This window comes from Sycon ciliatum, chromosome 1 (assembly GCF_964019385.1).
Source record: "Sycon ciliatum chromosome 1, ocSycCili1.1, whole genome shotgun sequence".
Lineage (NCBI taxonomy): Eukaryota > Metazoa > Porifera > Calcarea > Leucosolenida > Sycettidae > Sycon > Sycon ciliatum.
This window is the reverse complement of record NC_088643.1, coordinates 42,179,186-42,198,081: the sequence shown is the minus strand read 5'-3', so window position 1 is coordinate 42,198,081 and position 18,896 is coordinate 42,179,186. Positions and strand designations below refer to the sequence as shown.

Here is an 18,896-nt window from a genome sequence, read left to right as displayed (position 1 = left end):
GGGTAGGGGTAAGCGGATTATGCCGGCATAATTCCGGCATAATTTTTGGCATAATCAGATTCTTTTTGAGAAGGAGCATAAAGTGGCATCCGAAAAACCAGGGCAGATGCCCAATCAGGCTGTTATATACACACCAGCTATTGAAGGACCATACAAAGAGCTTCTTGTCGATTTGGAATAATATTTTAGCAGCCACTATAGGACATCTCCCAAAGGTTCAGCGTGTGCCTGTGAATTTGGTATTCCTCTTGCACATTATTGTACAGTGTATTGTACTTCCACAAAGCTCCCAGTCCACATAATGACAATGGTGTGAGTCCTTTTTCCATGATGATTATCTGTTCTTTTGGACTTTTTGGTGAAGCATATAAAAGCATAATTGGCTGTTTTCTCGAGCATCCTGCGAGCATCCACTAGAGCATAATCTGGTCATTTTCCGAGCATAATCCGCTTAGCCCTACTAGCTCTGGGTGCCTGTCGTGAGTCGGTCAAGTGTCAGGTCAAGACAGCCGAAACTACGAAAGGCGCGAGCTCCAGTGTGGGGAGCAAACTAAGTAATAGTTACTTTCCTAATAATAATAATAAACACAGCTCGCATCTTCCCTGAACCTGTTAGACAGGAGCAGAGTCGACGCATCTGTCAACAGTGTCAAGCCAAGTTAGTCTATCTCCTGCAGCTTGGAGAGCGCTCTCCACGGAGAGATCCGCTGCCTTCAGGTCGTGCCGAATCGTATCTATCCACCGCAATGGCGGACGGCCACGGGGTTTTTTTTATGTCGTTTGTGTTGATTGATAGCTCCAGTGCTTTGAACGAGGCGGATTCCGGACCCTCTCGCACCACATGGCCAAACCACAGCAGCCTACCAAGTGTATAATTCACTTGAGTAATATTTCACCCACAACTCGTACCCTTTCTTCGTATCTCTGAATTCCAGCAGTAGGTAGATGTATAGTGGAAGTGGTGCTCGGTATACACGGTAACAGGCGCGGGTTTTAGATTTCTGGGGATACCTGAACATGTAAGTACAGTCCTATCCTCTGCGGTTGACCACGGTTGACCTTTGGCCTCCGTGAACCATGGTGGACCGCCCAAGACTACTAGTATAAGGACTGTGAGTAAGTACAATACAACTTGTGCATTGGTTACTTGTAATTGTATGGCTGAGGTACTTGTAGTAGGCCACCATGTCCTCCATAATACACGTATATAAACCATTAAAAAAACATACCCAGCCCTGGCACAGGCAGCCCAACACCAGATTGCCACTGCACTGTCAGCGTCGTCCCAGGTAACAAAGCACTACACGCTGACCCATATGTGTCAGTCAAGACCTCCCATGGCCCATTCAAAGGCATTTTGATCAGCTTCACTTAGCTACCGTCAAATATTTTCACGTCGTTACTATTCTATATGGCATGATCGCGCGAGAAACGATGAGTTAGTGACCGTCGACCGCATCGGATGGGTTCTGTGAACTTCTGTCATCATTTTAATTATGGTTTATTTTATTTTTGGGTCGCTGCACAATACTTTGTTGTTCCGCGCACCCTGGACCTGTGCATTTGTAGGGACTAATTATGGGTGTGATAAGCGTCAGTTGTAGTAAATTAGGTATTGCTGTTGCAATTCATATCTTTATCAATTAATTTTGCTGTTCACCTTTGCATTCACGTCATCATTGGTTTGTGCGTTCAATAAAATATCTTTTACTTTGAAGTAAATCATTAGGTGCCACAAGTCTCTCCATGCATGAAGCCCTGAAGGTTTGGTTAGGCAGTACCAGAGTAAGTAGTAATTATTAGTTTCAACACTCTGTTATCATCCACTTGTAGGCTGAGCGTTCAACTACCCTTGCCGTGTCTTCACGTTCTTGAAACTTAGGCATGAGAGCCTGTGGAAAAGCTAGCCAGAACGGCTAGGTGGGTCTGAAAATAGGGTTGGACGAAGTCCATGAAGTCGGCACGCGCCAGCACCTTGCATGCATGGCAAATCGCTGACTGTCCAGTCGCATTAATTATTTTGATCAATGACTTGGAGTCCTCTTGACTTCCTGACTAGCTCGACTGTCAAGACGTTAGTATGATTATGATTATGAAGGCTGATACATGTATAATGAAGTGAGCGAATCATGCGGCAGATCTACCAGTACCGTGCAGGCCCACACCTCATACCCGCACATCATCAGTCTGCACTCGACTGACATGTCTGTACTGCACTGTAGTGTAGAGTGTAGTGTAGGCTTACACCATGTACACCGGCTACAGAGACAGTAGACATCTACGTGATACCTGGACCACAGACCGAGCAGTGCCGACTGCCGCCGAATCTTCACGAAGCGAATCTACATCAGAGAGTTCGCGGTCAGGCGCGCCGGAGAGGGGGCAGGGGTGGTTATCTAAGCGACTACGTCCACCGTCAGGCGTCAGTGTACTCAGTACTGCAAGCTAGCAGTTGAAAGGCCAACACCTTCGCGTTCTTGTTCTCGACGTCTGGATGGTCTCACAAGTCTTCTACCCTGGTAGATCGACCCACGGTTGCGTGATCAAGTCCGAGCACGACCTACTTGCTAGCAGGCCATTTATCTCCGGAGAAGTGACAGCAAGTACTAGATTGGCGTGGTGTCGCTTGGACTGGCAAGTTTGAAGAGGAATGCCAGCGACCCGGCCCGGATCGATCGATATAGGCCGTACAAGAACACTCAGCTGAATTTTGTTGAAAAGCAAATCACTGAGGGCAGTGAAGGTCAGAAATCATGAGCAACGGATCTCTTGGTTCAGCGTCGGCTGCAGAAGCCGAGGGAGACTCAGAGGGCATTTTCGCAGTGCAGCTAGAAGTGATGGGCAAGTTACTGGATGCGGAACGCCGCAAAATGGCTCTGCTCCAGAGCGAGCTGGTGCAGCACACCGCTGCAGGCAGTACCAGCACAACAAACACTCACCACGCAAACGGTGAGAATTCCAGCGAGCAGCAAGCAGCAAGCTCCGGAGCTTCCACATCAGGACTGGCAACAACTAATCAACAGCAGCAGCAGCAACGCATTCAGCCTCTGCCCGTCAGTCGCACAATCCAAGGCGAGGCGATCAGTCGGCAACGTCAGAGTATAACTCGTCTGCAGGAGCAACATGATCGCTTGGAGACCGAATATCGCGTGGCAGCTGCTGGAATGTTTCGTAAACGAAGCTCAGCATCGGCACCCAAAGCCCAACGCTCGCAACCAGCGATTGGTTTGAGGCAAACCACCAAGCCGAGACCTTCAATTTTCAATTCATTACCACTGGGTGACGGGCAAACATCCGATCCGGAAAGTCCGTCTGACGACAATGTGTTCACACGGGCTCGGAAAGAAAGTCTTGCTGCTTCATTTGCAGACATTGCTGGACGGGGTGCCCGGCTTAGTTTTGTTGTAGCGGACAGTCCCTCAATGATCTACAAGAATGGGAGACTGGTCAGCGGAACTCTGGAGTCGCTCATTGAACATTTGGTGCCGACCGACAAACACTACCCTGATCGTACGTTTCTGTTCGCCTTCCTGTTATGCTCACGCCTCTATCTGCATCCGCACGAACTGATGGCACGCGTGGCCAAGCAGTTCCGCAACATAGTGGGACCAACAAGTGGCGGTGCTGGTGGCTCTGGCAGGCACAGCCGTCACTCTTCCGCATCTGAAGTCGATGTGGATGGTGGTGCGGACAACCAGCACACCCAGAGTTCCTCGTCGCCAACAGGCAACCCTCCGGTGCCCGGCAGTAGCGTTCCGCTGGGACTGCGGCCCGGCGTCATGGAGACGGCGCGCAACATGGTGCAGTTCCTGTCCGAGTGGACGGAGTCGTTTGCGTATGACTTCCGCGATGAGAAGATGATGAAGCACCTGAAGGAGATCACGCAGGCCTGTGCTAGCCTCTCACCAGCTGTACGCCAATCAGTAGGACAGGTAAGACAACAGTCATACACGCATATCACTATCACTTCATACCAATATACTGTACAGCGCTATAAGTATTCATAAGTTTGAGGGTGTTGACGGATAGTGATAACATACCTGCTAACCCGCTTTGCAAACCTGAGATCGGGACAATGACATAATAGGTATGAAAATGTATACAAATGTAGCTGTGTGGCGTGCGACTAGTACACGTTTGGGTGCCTATTACCACCCTCGATATCGGAACGGTCCCAGCCAAATCGGGATGGTTGGCAAGTATGTGATAATAATATCTTTATTAGCATTAGGACGACCTAAAAGGCCGGTTGCCTATCAAGGGGTTCACCGCGTTGAAGGATGTACATGTATAATGGTACGGTGAAACCTGTCTAAGACGACCGCTCAAGGGACCTTCAAAATCTGGTCTCTGTAGTACCAGGTGGTCTCCTTATCCAGGTTCAGTGACTGGAAATAGCATCCCTTGGTCCTGGTTCCACTGAGTGGTCTTCTGGGACAGGTGGTCGCCTTATCCAAGTGGCACCTTGACAGGATTGATTGTATTATGCTAAATGTAGTGAAAGTCGTGCAGCATGAATTCGTTGGAGAGAACATACAAGAATGGGGGGGTGAATGGGAATGGTCTGAAGAAAAATATAATGACTGTCACCCGATGATCAGGACTCAAACCGGGGACTCTCCGGCACTTTTGACCAGCTATGCTCTACCACTAAACATCAGTATAAGTAGGAGATTATTTCATAGCTACCGGTATATTGATTGAGGTTGCACGACTCTGCCACGTGAAGGAAACTCCCGCGACGAGTCAGCATATTCAAGGGTTCAGTTCTGGCCTGATCAGGAACGTGGTGTGAGTACAGGCACACAGAGGTGCGTGTAGGGCATGTCGGGCATGTAGGCACCGGTACTGTCGGTTTGATCACTGATGCAGACTCGTCTAAGTTCATACAGCCCGGATGACGGTACCGGTATTGGAGAGTGCAATGGACTTGAACCAGAGAGCTGCCTAGTATAATTATGCAGTCCGGCTTCGATGACTGTTTGGGTCTGCACAGTGCCCGGCAACTAGTCACTGTGAGTTGGTGTGTAATTCGTTGCTCGCTGCCCTGGATTTCGGGGCTGGAAAGTTAGCCATGATGGAATATACCAGCTGTCAATGTAGTGACTTGTATCCTAGAGTTGTGAGAAAAGGATAAAGACTACGCTGGGCTGTGCTGGGCTGTGCTACACTGCATGTCGGTAACCGTGAATACCAGCTTGCCGTGAAGATCATGACATGCCACACTGGTGTATATGTAGTGCAGGTCAACCCTCCAGATGCCACACAGATGGCACACAAGAACTACATGCCATATCCTGGCTGACCCGATGTATGGCTGTGTCATTTCTAGGTGTGTGAAGCGATTGTCAAGCATGCAGCTCCATATTTTTTGCGTGACGAACGATTAACACCTTTGATGCTAGAAATACTCTTTGCAGTACCCTCAGCAAATTCCTGTCATGTTGGAAATTACAATTACAGCTCGATTGTTCTATATTTAGAGCCCCAGCTCTCCCCAGGTGTGAACATGAATTTAGTGTTCGGACCAGCGATTAGTACAAATTAGGTCTCATTTCAAGGCGCTCGTAAATAATTTGTTGTCAATCATTGGCATTGATCAGCGGGCCTGGTGCAATAGCTATGTGGGTTGGTCTGCAGCCTGCAGTGGTAAATCTGGCTGTTTGTTATTGTCAGAGGGGCTGTTATCGTGAGCACTGCATACAAAACCGTGAAAACCATGACAGATGTAGTGTGCAGAGTAGTGTTAGGTCTGTATATGGGACTGCGGTCACAACACTGAGTATGTCAGCCACCATGATATGGTTATATTTGGATGGGCTCGGCCGCTGTGATGATGTGCTCCCAACGAGCCCAAATATTCCAAAACAAAGAAAGAAGGCGGACCATATATGCTGGGTGATGCAGCAGGCTGATGTTCAATGGACTCCAAATTGTACTGGATTCAAGTTCAACCCTTGCAGGAGATCAAAAGCAGGATAGTCAGTCCTTGGACATGCTTCAAAATAGCCCATGACTGAAATGATCATCGTTATATCCTGCTGGGAAGTCACGGGAAGGACTTTCAACCGTGGTGCGACCCACAGCCAGTTGGGAACTCGTGGCCTGGCACGTGGGTAACATGATGCAGTGAATAGTATTTTCGGTCTTTGACCACTTTGTATTGCTGCTTATGCTGACCTTCATACAAACTGACAGTCAATTTCTTCCTGTTTCTAAAAAGGAGTTTGTATGGTGGTGGTCTATATGGGGTTTGTATGAGGTATGAGGTTTATATGCCCAATATAAACCACCTGCATGATGGGGCAGTTGACTGGAAGTTTGTGTGAAAGGTCAGCATAAGCATGCACATTTACGGATGAGAAAGTACTTACGTAACAAGCAACATGCCTTCTTTTGTCACAATGTGCACTTGCAGGTAACCTCTGTACTCATCAAGCGCTTGGCGACACTAGACAAATACGAAGACATGCTGAGCCGGGCAGACATTGCAATGTCTGAAAAGCTGACCCAGGTCAATCGTCAGGTGGACATCATGGAAATCTGTCCATCAGCACGTGTCCTTGCCCAACAGGTCAGTAGGCCGAACTTGTAATGTTTGCAAAATACAATTGTCAAACCATCTATACTGAGTCTTGAGCATTTCAACATCATCTAATCAGTGAGTTGGAGAGAAATCCGACAATGCTAAAGAGAAAATGTCTGGGGAGAAATGGACGTTCACTTATCAGAAAATCTTCACCAATGTTACTGACTCGATCAGTCATTCCGTATGTTTTGCGTTGATACAGCTGACGCATGTTGAACTGGAGAGACTGACCCACATCGGAGCTGAGGAGTTCATCCAGACGTTTGTATCCGTAGAGTCGCCATGCACCACCGACGGTGAAATGAAGCTGACGCGCAACCTGGAGGCGTACGTGGAGTGGTTCAATCGCCTCAGCTACCTGATTGCCATGGAGATCTGCTGTTCGAGCAAGTCACGAGACAAGAAGAAGCGGGTGAAGGTGATTGACTACTTCATCGATGTGGCAAATGAATGCTTTCAACTGAACAACTTCAACTCACTCATGGCGATCATAGCTGGGATAAACATGACACCAGTAACACGCCTGAAAAAGACCTGGTCCAAGGTGAGTGTCATGGCTCGTTTTTGAAGGGAAATACGGTCAGGGCTGAAATGAGGACTTCAGAACCTCTAGTCCAGTCTTCTGGGCACTAGGCCTTGGGGGCTTGGTCGGAGGAGTCTGTGATGATTCATTTGTCAGATCATCCTGTGATCAAACTGAAATTCAGTCTCTTTTTGAAGTTTTTGTCCAATGGGAGAGTATGTGTACTAGTTGGCGAAAAAGTGGTGATCAATTTGTTTATCGGTCACCACTGAAAGCACATGAATGATGCAATCCCAGCTCAACCTTCTATGGTGTGCCTAATGTGGCTTGTCAGCACCGCATTCTGCGATTGACATCTAAGGCCTAACTAATGTGTGCGTGTGTGCGTGCGTGTGTGTGTGTCACGCCTGTCCACAGGTGAACATGGTCAACAATGAGTTGCTAGAAACATACGCCAATCCAAGCGGTAACTTCAACAACTACCGTGTAGCGCTGGTGGAGGTCATGTCAGTCGGTCAAGTGCAGGATGAGAGCTTCTGCGTGATTCCTTTCTTCAGTCTGCTAGTGAAAGACATCTACTTTCTCAACCAAGGTATGAAGAAGCAGACTGCAGAGCAGCATGTCAACTTTGAGAAATGCTGGCAGCTTGCAAAGCTCGTAACCCAGTTCATGAGCTGGAAGCAAGTTGCTTGTGACTATGAGCGATCTCGCAGCGTGCTCAATTACCTGATGACTACGCCACTGAGCAGCGAGGATGAGCTCTTCCTGGCCTCCTTCGACGTTGAAGCGCCGGAATCAGCGTATGAAAAAGACCGGTGCAAGGCGCTGCGGGCCAAGCATCCGGACATCGCTGATAAATCCTCCCCGAAGAAACGCTAGACAGTACAGCGTGTTACTGTCTGGATGATCTTCCATGCTACCAAGTACCGGCTCAGATAGATAGAGAGAAAGGCATGGGCTGCTGTACAATGGCATGCAGTAGCTACCCAAGGACCGAGGACGCAAGGCGGATACCGGTCTTATCTTTATTGGAACTCAGCATTGTAACGTTAGAAACTCAGCTGCAGAACGCACGAGTAGATTTCACTAGCCGTGCTGCATGTGCCGGTGTACAGTCATAGTACTCTGGGTTTGTCAGCAGCAACATCATGTAGTAGAGCTTGATTTTTATTGAAAGAGAACCTTTCTGTCAAGAGTTAACATACCGTTTAACAACAGCTTCTTGTTGCATCCTCAAGGTGCTTCGATATTCGTCTCTAGTATTTCTTACAGATTTCTGCTTCCAAGAAGGACTTGATTTCGGTACCTCTTACTTGTGTATCATGGTGTATAGTTCGCCTTCTCCGCTGTGTAAAAACTTGTGCACAAGCGCATATATAAACACATAGCTAGCTTACTTCGCGACTTGAGATTTTCCTTCAAATTTTTCTTATACTTTACTTATCTAATGAAATTGACACGTAACAATAGATAGAAGCCAAGTCGACGGTGATAAGTTATATTGCAATACACTGCGGCTGGTGAAGGTGTGCAGTAAATCATGTCATAGCGACACATTTGTCAAAGTACATGGTGATGGCTGTGCCAGGTACCAGGTGATGGCATCACATGCATTGTACATATAGCACCTGCTTCTTGATTGATCACTTGGCAAGACGCAGTGCGTCTAAAGCGCGGACTACAGTCGGATATGCATGGCATCTCAAACACAATCATGATGCTCGTTGATACTCAGCACTGAGCGGTGAAGTTGGATTTCCTAGGAGAAATATCAATAGCAGAATTGACCAATGCACTGTTCTACAAGAACATGGCAACAAGACTAAAAAAGGACTAAAAAAGGACACTAGAACATGACATAACTGGTTACAAACCTAGGCAAGACAGTATTAATTAAATATGGAAGCAAAAATCACATGGTTTTCCAGGTAATGAAGTGGCTGCAGTGGAGCTTGCGCACATTAAAAAATCATTATGTTAAAAAATTGTGAAACTACCAAATAAGTCCGTGCTAGAATTGTAATTGATTTCAGTACTTTAACTGGCTATACGTGGAGGAGAGTGACTAAAATTGAATACTCAAAATTAATTATCTCAGACAAATAAACAACGCATTGTTCAACACAGTCGTTACAATAAGAAGTTGGACGGTATACCGGAAGATCACTGAAATGGTGCGGAATTATAAAATCGGTAAAATATAAAAACTTGTGACGGCAGGGCACTGTGACTTATTATCAATATCCATACACAGGCTAGCACATACATGTAAGTGCTCTGGAAAACAGTGCGTTGCCTAGCTAGCTGTTGTCTAAAACAATGATACCACACACCCGAGCACACACGTATACGCACGCGCACACACACACACACACACACACGCACACAGCCACGTGAACTCTTGCTCATTCTCATGCAATTGGAGATTGCAGCTTCAACGTGACAGCAAGACCATTATGGTCCGAGACGGGAATACCTGGCAGGCCACTTTCAAAGCGCACAGGCGTCTTGAAGGTGATATCCCGCACCGAGTACTGTCCACCGCCAATGAAAATATGATCCAGGGTACGGCCAGAGCGATGAGTGACAGGATGATCTGTGAAGACTGGTGCCAGATCCATACCTCCCATTGCCAGAACCAAGTGAGTGTAGAGGGAACGCATTCCGGGCGTGTGCGAGCAAATGTTGAAGTCACCCGCAACAATAGCAGTGTGTGATGGCAGAACTCTTGATACGTGTTTGGCAACTTGATCCACCTGGAGAGAAGTACGCAACCGTTCCCGCTGGTCAATACTCAGTATTGTCCAGCACATCAAGGGTACAGAGACTACAGACGGCACTTGTGCATATTTCAAGTGTGGAGCATTTTCTGAGGACAAAACATGATCAATGTGCACATTCCAAGATGGCCACCGCTATAAACTACTTAGTGACCAGGCCCGGCCGAACCAGTCCGGTTGGCCACCAACGCACGTGTACAGCTGGGGGAGGGGGGTATGTGTAATCACTATGTCATACAGTTTACACAAAGTATGAAGGGATATGGTATGGCCGGACCAATCAAATACTTCTTCTAGCGGTCCTGGTGACCCATTGGTGAAGAGAATAAACCAAGCAGATCTTTTTTGTCAACTGTGTCGCGTGGTCGCAAAGCTTGCTAACCATCTCAAACAACACCTCACTTTAGATCCCGTGTCGGGTAGCCCACGAGGCATCGTAGTTGCTACCTAATACCAAAGACAGGATGGTAAATGCCACTTGGACTGTTACCTGCACGTAGCTCTGGCAGCAGACGGTGGACGTAGAACACGATGACCAGGCTGTACTCATTAAATTCCTCACTTGTACGTAATACGAAGGAAGTTGATTCCTAATGTGTGCAGGAGCAGGTCTCGTTGAACAGAACTGTAATAATGCTACTTTGTAGTATGGAGATAGCTTTTGCTCCTTTCGCTTTCAAAGAATACTATAGGACAACAAGTTTTGTTGAGTAGTAATACATTGCACACTCAACCTTTTCTTATCCGGGCACCGTCGGTGTTCTCAATTCAGATACATGTACAGTCAACTTTGCATATAACGACACTCGGCAGGGCATCAGAAAAGTCTCCTTATTCGCGAAGTCTCATGATTATATGTAAACGGGTAGATGGGAATTTGCTCTGGGCATGGAAATTCTGTTGTTATAGCCGCAGTCGTTATTAGCGAAGTTGACTGTACATCACATTGACAGTCACTGCACACAAAGAGCAATGCCATGCACACTTAGAGTACATTGTACAGTGCTGCTCAATGAAATCCAATCGTGCTCGTCAAGTACACACCGGGGGCCGTGCAGCGCTAGACCTGCATTAACGCTGGGATGCGAACTTGTGCAGGGCGCAGACTTGAATCATGCGATCACGTTTCATTGAGCAGCGCTGTATAATATTCAATGATTATGCATACCCGGTACATGCACATGTAAGTCGACAAATTTTCGGCCCATTCAAATTTCGGCCTCCCAGGGCTAAAACACATTTTGGCTGCAACAAATTTTCGGCCTGTACTGCTGCTGCCTGTATACACTGTCACACTGAACCTTGCATAACAAAATTACGGCTGCAACACATTTTCGGCCAAATATGATCAGGCCGAAAATAGCCACAAATAAATATGCGCCGAAAATTATTTGTTGACTTACAGTACTCGGCAGACTCAAAACAGTGCCCAGTACAGTTGAGAGGTGCCTGGATAGGGAGGTCTGGATAGGGGGGTTGAGTGTATGCAGTATGGAATTGTTCTTGCCAGCATACTCATTACTGACACTTACTTGTTTCTTCTTGACATCTGGTTTTCTCCCAGATGAATCCAAGTGTGTCGAGTAGAAGAAGAATAACTCTCTTCCTATGCTGACCGTGGCGTGAACAAATCCCTTCGCATTCAAACTGTCTTTGAGACTGTGTGTGGTGAATGTGTGGCCACCCCACTCAACAAATGGGTGCTTACTGAAGATGGCCAGACCTGATGATTGACCCAACACTACAGGAACGTTGTAGGCCAGATTTGAGTGATAAACGTACCCTGCAGCCTCCAGGCGCTCAGTGAGATAAACCACCTCCTCCACCGTCATGAAGAAATACGCCATGCGGTAAATGAAGAGCTCCTGTAGCAAGAGAACGTCGTAGTCACCCTCCAATGCAGCATTAACCAGGGCATCAAATCTCTTTCGAACCTCTGGGCCCTTACTACCCTTCTGGACAGCACCCCAGGAGTTTGTGCACCACATGTTCTGAGATAGAACGCGAAGGTGGTCTCGGGGAGGCCCGGAAATTCCCGGTTGGCCAAGACGGGCTCTCAGCTTCCACAGACATTCTTGGTTGTGCTTGTGAAGACTGCGCAACCAGACACAGAATGCTGAGGTCACAACACAGGGCAGAACCCAATTGAGGGGGAGTTCACTGAGAACCCATGGCATTCTGGCGTTTGGTATCTTTTCACGACCTGATGTCAATCAAACACAAAGTTCACTGAGCTGATGGCGAGAAACCATACTTCAACGACATCACATCGAAGAAGATCGGCTGGAATCATGGGACTGGGAACGCCTTAGTCCTGTGAAGCTCACATCAGTCAATCATAGTTCAATTATTATTTGTCGCAAGTGCAGCAAGAGGACAGCAGAAGTGAAAGAGAGGCAAAATGTGTTTTTGAATTTTTTGAGCACGTGCACAATCATGTACCATGGAGTAGAAATATTATAACCTTTCGCGCTCAGTTGTTTGAGCCTCGGCCTCGGCCTCCTGCTCCTACCCCAGTGAAAACTTTTTTCTTTTTCTTTTCCGGAGGAACAGCTCTTGATGATATCAGTTATAACAAGAGTAGATACACTACTGTAAACCGTGAAATTATTGCGATGGTCTATTAATTTCTGTGAAATTCGCGACCACGTGGAAATCGCGAAATTTAGACAGCGCGAAAAGGAGATCCATGAAAGGTTTAGCAAGAATGCCACAGTAGCACATTCTGCAATCGCAAAATTAAAACCTCGCAAACTTGTCCGGATTCTGAAAACGCGAACTAAAAACGCCGCGAAAATTTCACGCTTTACAGTACTCTTGGTAATAACAAGAGTACATAACCGGTTATGTACTCTTGTTAATAATAATACGGGTACGTAAATTTACCCCGAAATTGAGAGCACTTGACAAGTATGCTTCTGGTAGCTGCAGGGTGGCTATAACTTTGCCGACTCTTCCGCATACCTGGTGAACTCATAAGCAACTTAAAGCCAGCCTAGAGGTTATGCGAATGATTTCATCGCGGATTTTCCAATGGGCTTAACCAGGGAGTACGTACTCCTTGGGCTCAACTATACGAGCGTGAGTCATATCACAGCAGAGGTTCGAAATTCGAATGGGCACTACAAGCATGCAGAGTGAACTGCTAGTGCAAGTGCACCACTGTGCCACGGCACGAGTCCGCGTCTTTGTCACATCATCTCCACTGATGATGTTATCGCATAACCCATAATACAACCAACAGTGTATAATTGGGCAACATTGAATGAATTTACCATAATGACATAAAGACATACATATGTCGCGCTAACAATCGGTTTCTCGATTACCCGTAACTGGCTGCGGCCCTACCAGGAGAACAACCTCGCAGGTCAAGACAAGCCAGCAGTCATCATGTCGTTACTGAAGACTCGTGAAGAGCAGTAATTCAGTAGAGTTCGATAAACGGCCGTTGCAGAAACTTCAAGGACTCATGCCATCACCTAATACAGTCATCAACAGTTTCAATAAGGGGTCATCCATAATGTTGCCATTAATGTTGCAAGCTAACACGGCGAGAATGAATGAAAAAAAGTAGCCACAAAAAAAAAAGGTACAGCACAGTTCATGCCGACTGGCGTACTTGCAGGTGAAGATAAAAACAACATCTTGAAGTGTGATCGTGGAGGGATAGCACAACTGTGAAGCTTAAAAAAATCCTCCCGTTGTATAAAACTGGCGGCGACACCAGTAAGAGTACAGTACGCACGGTGCAGGAACGTGACTTACTCTGCAATAGGACCAGCCCATAGCAGGTCTACTGGAGTACAAGTGATATAAAAAGAGTAAACAAATATGCTAATTGCGTCTAGTCTAGGCACGGCGTGATTCACCTACAATAAAAAAAAACGGTGTAAAAAGTATATATCTACCCGGGGGGCTAGCACTTTACCTGGTCTTCACGCAATTTCACCTCAAAGAAGATGCCATAGTGATCTGAAACAGGCAAGTTGGCAATGGTACTTTGTAGTTTGACCACTGCCTTGGATGTGACGTCCTGCGGCGAGATATTCCCACCACCTATGAACGCGTGGTCTAGTGCTGTACCAGTGTGGTACGTAGGTGTAGAGCTGTTGAATATCGGCTGCACACCGGCCTGCTTCATGGTGGACAGCAGATGGTCATAATGCTCCTTAGCTTCTGGCGACAGCGAGTCAATGTTGAAGTCACCAGCTACAATAGCCGTTTGCGATGCGCCTGATGTGACCTTCTTCAAGGCCTCTCCGACCTCCTTTATCTGAACAAGCAGACATAAACATAAATCACCAGAAAATTCACAGGGATATTCCCTTTTCACAAAGTGAAACAGAACTACAAGAACAAGAATAATGACAGCAGCAACAGCAAGTCAGCAATAACAATACTAAGAATAACTGCCACAACACTGGCATTTGAAGACCTGTCAAAAGGAGAGACGGTTGTCTCTACAGATCCAATACTTTCGTTGCAGCAAATTGGTTAATCAAGATACCATACACATGTAGTGCTCCTGATGAAAGTCTCGATTGTAGAACTATTTCAGCCCACACTCTCCTGCTTCAAACAGTGAGCGCAATTCCTTGGGCTTACAGCCTTCATGTACAGCGCAAACACACTCCTCTAGCTCCTTGGCATCCTGCCGGGGTTATATGCAAGTGCTGTGACTCATAGGAAAGTCCTCTATACTAGAGTAGAGGCAGAATACAAACTGCATGTTGATACTACCTAGCCCGTACAACAACATAGGTAACGAACGGATCTGCAAACCAACGAAAGTGTACCCAGCATCAAGCACAGAGCACTACTTTTCAAAGCAACATTGCCCTCCGTACGTACCTGCTCAAGTTTTACACCTGGCTCCCATCCTGACGAGTCCATGTGTGTTGAAAAGAAGTTGACATGTGATCGACCGATAGATATCTGCGCTCGGACGAACCCTTTGGATGTGATACTTTCTTTTACACTATAGTGATTGAACGTGTGGCCCTTCCACTCAGTGATTGGGTACTTGCTAAATATAGCCACTCCGGACGACTGGCCAAACGTACTTGGCAAGTTGTATAGCAGATCTGTGTGATAGAGAAATCCTGCTTTTTCAAGTAGCTTAGTCAGATACGCTACATCATCCACTGTTGCAAAGAAATAGGCAGTGCGAAGCACAAATAGTTCTTGCAGAAGAAGTACGTCATACTTCCCCTGGGTGACTGATCTAACAAATCCATCAAATCTGGCACGAGGGTTTGGACCTTTGCTGCCAAGCTTTTCGGCGGCCCAAAAATTAGCAGCCCATAAGTTCTGAGAGAGAACACGTACAGTTACTTGTCCAGTCGTTGAACAACTGGCAGGCCGTCCCACGGAAGATTTGAGCGTCAAGTAGTGATCTTGATTTCGCACTGAAACTCTCCTCAGCCAGAACAGTGTCGCAGCCAGGAGTAAGCTCAAAGCAAGTATGCCAAACATTGAGGTTCTTGAGTTCACCATCTCATTCCATGATACGATCCAACTGTCGCCGTTCCTTTGTTGTATTGAGGGATCGGCAGAGAGGGGTCGTGAAGCAAGATTCCGCAACCAGAAACTACCAGTTACTTCCTTCGCTCACTGTTGACAACAGCTGAGGGCAGTCATGCATTGTTACACGTACCAGGCCATAACCATGATAACTTCCCTGCCTGGTGCACCTTCTTTGAAAATAATTAGACTTTTCACTGTTTGAAAAGCAAAGCATTTTCAAAAACTGGTTAAGGTGGCTCCTACCCCTCGGGTCCAAATTTTTTTTGTTTGAAACGTGGCTACAAACGATTGTACTTTGTTCCGTAGGATATCTAGTGTACGGAGACAAAATTTTATCAAGTTCTACCGGCCGGTTTCACTCGGGGGAGGGGCCAAACATAGCATACTCACAATTGCCAATTTAGGCCAAAAAACACCGGAAAACCACTTTTTTGGCCGTAGCACTCGTAGTTACCCCATTTTTCTTGATGTCCAACATCAGGACAGTAGTATACTTGCTAAATACCAGCATAAGCTTCAGAAGTGGGTAGAATTCTGCTAGAAGGTGACCTTTTTCTCTTTTCGGAATCATCCCATTTCAGCGCACACGTCCCACATATTAGCCCCGCCCACAAGTATTTGACACTGGACTTGCCCTGTATTCGATGGTTATGCTATCATAACCTAATAATGGTACTGTGTAGCAAGTTTGAGCAGGTTCTACCGAAGGTAACTCTTGAAATAAAACTTTGAAGTGTCAAGTGATGCCATATTTTCAAGAATCAGCACATTGCACTGGGACATTGTCCAACGCCTTAGAACCCCTGACTCCACCATATGACAGATACGTATCTTGCAATAATTGATTGCAACATCTTCCGAACATAGTAGTAGAGCTTTGGATCAAGTTTTAGCAGTTTACACCGAAGCTAACTACCAAAATAAAACTTTGAAGTCGCCCACATACTAAATGCAATAGCTGAGCATGTGCATTGAGTGTATGGTCTAAAGGTTTTCACAACTAGCTCCAATGCGGCAGATACGTGTCTTACATTACTTGATTGCAACATCTTCAGAACATAGTAGTAGAGCTTTGGATCAAGTTTTAGCAGTTTCCACCGAAGCTAACTACCGAAATAGAACTTTGAAGTCGCCCACATACTAAATGCCATAGCTGAGCATGTGTGTTGTGTGTATGGTCTAAAGGTTTTCACAACTAGCTCCAATGCGGCAGATACGTGTCTTACATTACTTGATTGCAACATCTTCAGAACATAGTAGTAGAGCTTTGGATCAAGTTTAGACAGTTTTTTACCGAAGCTAACTACCAAAATAGAACTTTGAAGTCGCCCACATACTAAATGCCATACATGTAGCTGAGCATGTGTACATGTATGCTCTAGTGTTTTTCACAACTTTCTCCAACATGAAGCCAATACTGATGTGGAATTTTTTGACTGCTTTGTCCAAAACACAGTGCTGAAGCAATGCACATTGGGCACTTTCTACTGGTAATGCAATTATTATTATACAATGTTTGCTGCCAACATAGCAAGCAATACTGCTATACTAAATGCGTATTCCATTGGGTACGGTCCAATGGCTTTTCACTTCGCATCTAGCCACTGTTCTTCGTGCATTACTTGAATGCTTAGTCTCCATGGTAATGAAGCTAAGAGCCACACTGGAGAAGTTTCTACTGAAGCTAACTACCAAAAATATAAAATGTCCAAGATGCTACTATTACATAAAGTAGCTGTGTGCAATGCCACTCTGTTGAACACAGTAAGCAAAATTGAGTCACTAAAACCCTATTTGCCAGATATAAGCTGTTGAGACTGATAGCAGCTGAGCTGTATGATCTGATATGGATGGCGGTTCCACACTGACCAGCACATGTACACGTGCACAGGCAGAAGAACATACAAATAATACACCTAACGTTACTTCGAAGTCCATCTTGTAAATACAAGCGTATATACAAGCATCACTCCTGTTCTCCACAACCTGCAGTCCTGGGCCACTCCAGCTGGTCAGAGTGCAATAATTTCTGTAGCAGGCTTGACTTGGAAAGCTAATCACAACTGCCATGGCTGCAACATGAGTATTACCAGCGCTTTTACAGCGCTACTTGTATTATATTATTGTCAATCCATTGTGCAATTTGTGGTGCATGGCACTCGTTTTCAACAACCGAGTTTATGTCATTAGTTGCATATCCAACGCCAATAGAAAAAAGAAGGGGTGGGGCAAATTACCACGGTTCAACACTAGTCATATTGAACGGCGTTATGCCATGCCAGGCGCGCACACAAAACGCCCGCGCGAGTGCGCATGCATATACACACCCGGGTAACACACATTCGTGCGACTCTACATAGCCTGCACTGTCGTTCTATGTCATAGGAGTGAGTGCACACACATATATATGTACATGTAGATTGCCTAATTTTGCATACGTAATAAAATGTGTAAGTATACACACATGTGCGTGCACATATAGATAGACTCAGCGGCATACGCATGAGTGTGTGCCGATAGGGCCACATGCCAATTATCGGATTAGTCTGTGAAAGTTGCACAGCACGACAAACTTTCGAACAGTCTAAAGATATGACACAATGAATGTGGAATACCCACCAGTGTGTAAGACCATTTCATACCTATTTCGCAGCGTTTGTGATTTTCGGAACGTCCCTGTTGATATTTGATGTCCTCACTTGGTTGATGACACAGTCACAAATTATCAAATTCACCTCCAATGCCATCCAATCTGCGTTCCGCGATACATGTACAGTGAACGGTGTTGAGGAAAGCCATGCAGCAATAAAACAGTCGAGACTCCCAAGCCGAGGATACAATTCAACAGCGTATTGAAGTACGAATTGTTGTAAACAATTTTCAAGACACAATTACAAAATTTGAAGTGCGTCTTGAAACGTGTTTGAAGTGCTTCGATGTATTTACCTTCGACCTCCCTGAATCGATCCATCCACAGCTACCCGACGGATTTACCAGTCAGTGCGGGAGATGATCGAGCAAGTTATATTTGAAGGTCGCGAGATGTCAGTGGCACTGGCAGGAAATCTACACAAGCGTATTCTGAAATAATTAATATTTTCTAAGACTCAGGCGTGATTCAAGAGCGGACTTTGATTTCTCCCTTCTTATAGTACGAGCACCAGTCGACATTGCATTCTTGGAAAATCTTCTGCGAGTGCTGCCTTCCCCTTTCATAGAAAGAACGAGTGAAGAGGGACACTAGCAGCAGGTTCTAGCTAGGTCGCCAGAATTGCAGAAAAGCGAGAAGACGTTTCCTACAACGATTGATCGCACAAAAATCATCGCTACCGAACAATTTACTGAAAATCTACACTTTTCAAACGATGCGCGCGCAGAGGGTGTGAGCCACCTTAACCGGTTTTCGATGTTTTTCGTAAATAATAATATTAATTTTATTTTCATTGATTATTATTGTAATTTTTTGTATACTGTA

General features: G+C 46.0%; 3 protein-coding genes across 3 annotated transcripts; 1 reads left to right on the top strand and 2 right to left on the bottom strand.

The window, feature by feature from the left end:
• Positions 1 to 2,417: 2,417 nt before the first annotated feature.
• On the top strand, positions 2,418 to 8,751 carry LOC135826721 (ras-GEF domain-containing family member 1B-like). The gene is made up of 4 exons (XM_065339325.1): positions 2,418 to 3,932; positions 6,419 to 6,574; positions 6,792 to 7,133; positions 7,530 to 8,751. Exons 1-4 carry the CDS (start codon positions 2,754 to 2,756, stop codon positions 7,989 to 7,991), a joined length of 2,139 nt encoding a protein of 712 aa, XP_065195397.1. The 5' UTR covers positions 2,418 to 2,753; the 3' UTR covers positions 7,992 to 8,751.
• Positions 8,752 to 8,801: 50 nt separating this feature from the next.
• LOC135826727 (uncharacterized) lies at positions 8,802 to 12,271 on the bottom strand. Its single transcript, XM_065339332.1, has 2 exons — positions 11,425 to 12,271; positions 8,802 to 9,868 (listed from the first exon to the last, which is right to left on the bottom strand). Exons 1-2 carry the CDS (start codon positions 12,067 to 12,069, stop codon positions 9,524 to 9,526), a joined length of 990 nt encoding a protein of 329 aa, XP_065195404.1. The 5' UTR covers positions 12,070 to 12,271; the 3' UTR covers positions 8,802 to 9,523.
• A 1,015-nt stretch (positions 12,272 to 13,286) lies between these two features.
• LOC135826713 (sphingomyelinase C-like) lies at positions 13,287 to 15,647 on the bottom strand. Its single transcript, XM_065339317.1, has 2 exons — positions 14,747 to 15,647; positions 13,287 to 14,168 (listed from the first exon to the last, which is right to left on the bottom strand). Exons 1-2 carry the CDS (start codon positions 15,389 to 15,391, stop codon positions 13,812 to 13,814), a joined length of 1,002 nt encoding a protein of 333 aa, XP_065195389.1. The 5' UTR covers positions 15,392 to 15,647; the 3' UTR covers positions 13,287 to 13,811.
• Positions 15,648 to 18,896: the final 3,249 nt, after the last annotated feature.

Bases quoted from the DNA above. Each gene is read 5' to 3' on its own strand.
- LOC135826721 (XM_065339325.1), top strand. From the start codon at position 2,754: ATGAGCAACGGATCTCTTGGTTCAGCGTCGGCTGCAGAAGCCGAGGGA. The intron at 3,933-6,418 runs GTAAGACAACAG...GTGCACTTGCAG, and splicing joins TACGCCAATCAGTAGGACAG to GTAACCTCTGTACTCATCAA. The intron at 6,575-6,791 runs GTCAGTAGGCCG...GCGTTGATACAG, and splicing joins CACGTGTCCTTGCCCAACAG to CTGACGCATGTTGAACTGGA.
- LOC135826727 (XM_065339332.1), bottom strand. From the start codon at position 12,069: ATGCCATGGGTTCTCAGTGAACTCCCCCTCAATTGGGTTCTGCCCTGT. The intron at 9,869-11,424 runs GTAAGTGTCAGT...ACTTCTCTCCAG, and splicing joins CAGATGTCAAGAAGAAACAA to GTGGATCAAGTTGCCAAACA.
- LOC135826713 (XM_065339317.1), bottom strand. From the start codon at position 15,391: ATGGTGAACTCAAGAACCTCAATGTTTGGCATACTTGCTTTGAGCTTA. The intron at 14,169-14,746 runs GTACGTACGGAG...CTGCTTGTTCAG, and splicing joins CAGGTGTAAAACTTGAGCAG to ATAAAGGAGGTCGGAGAGGC.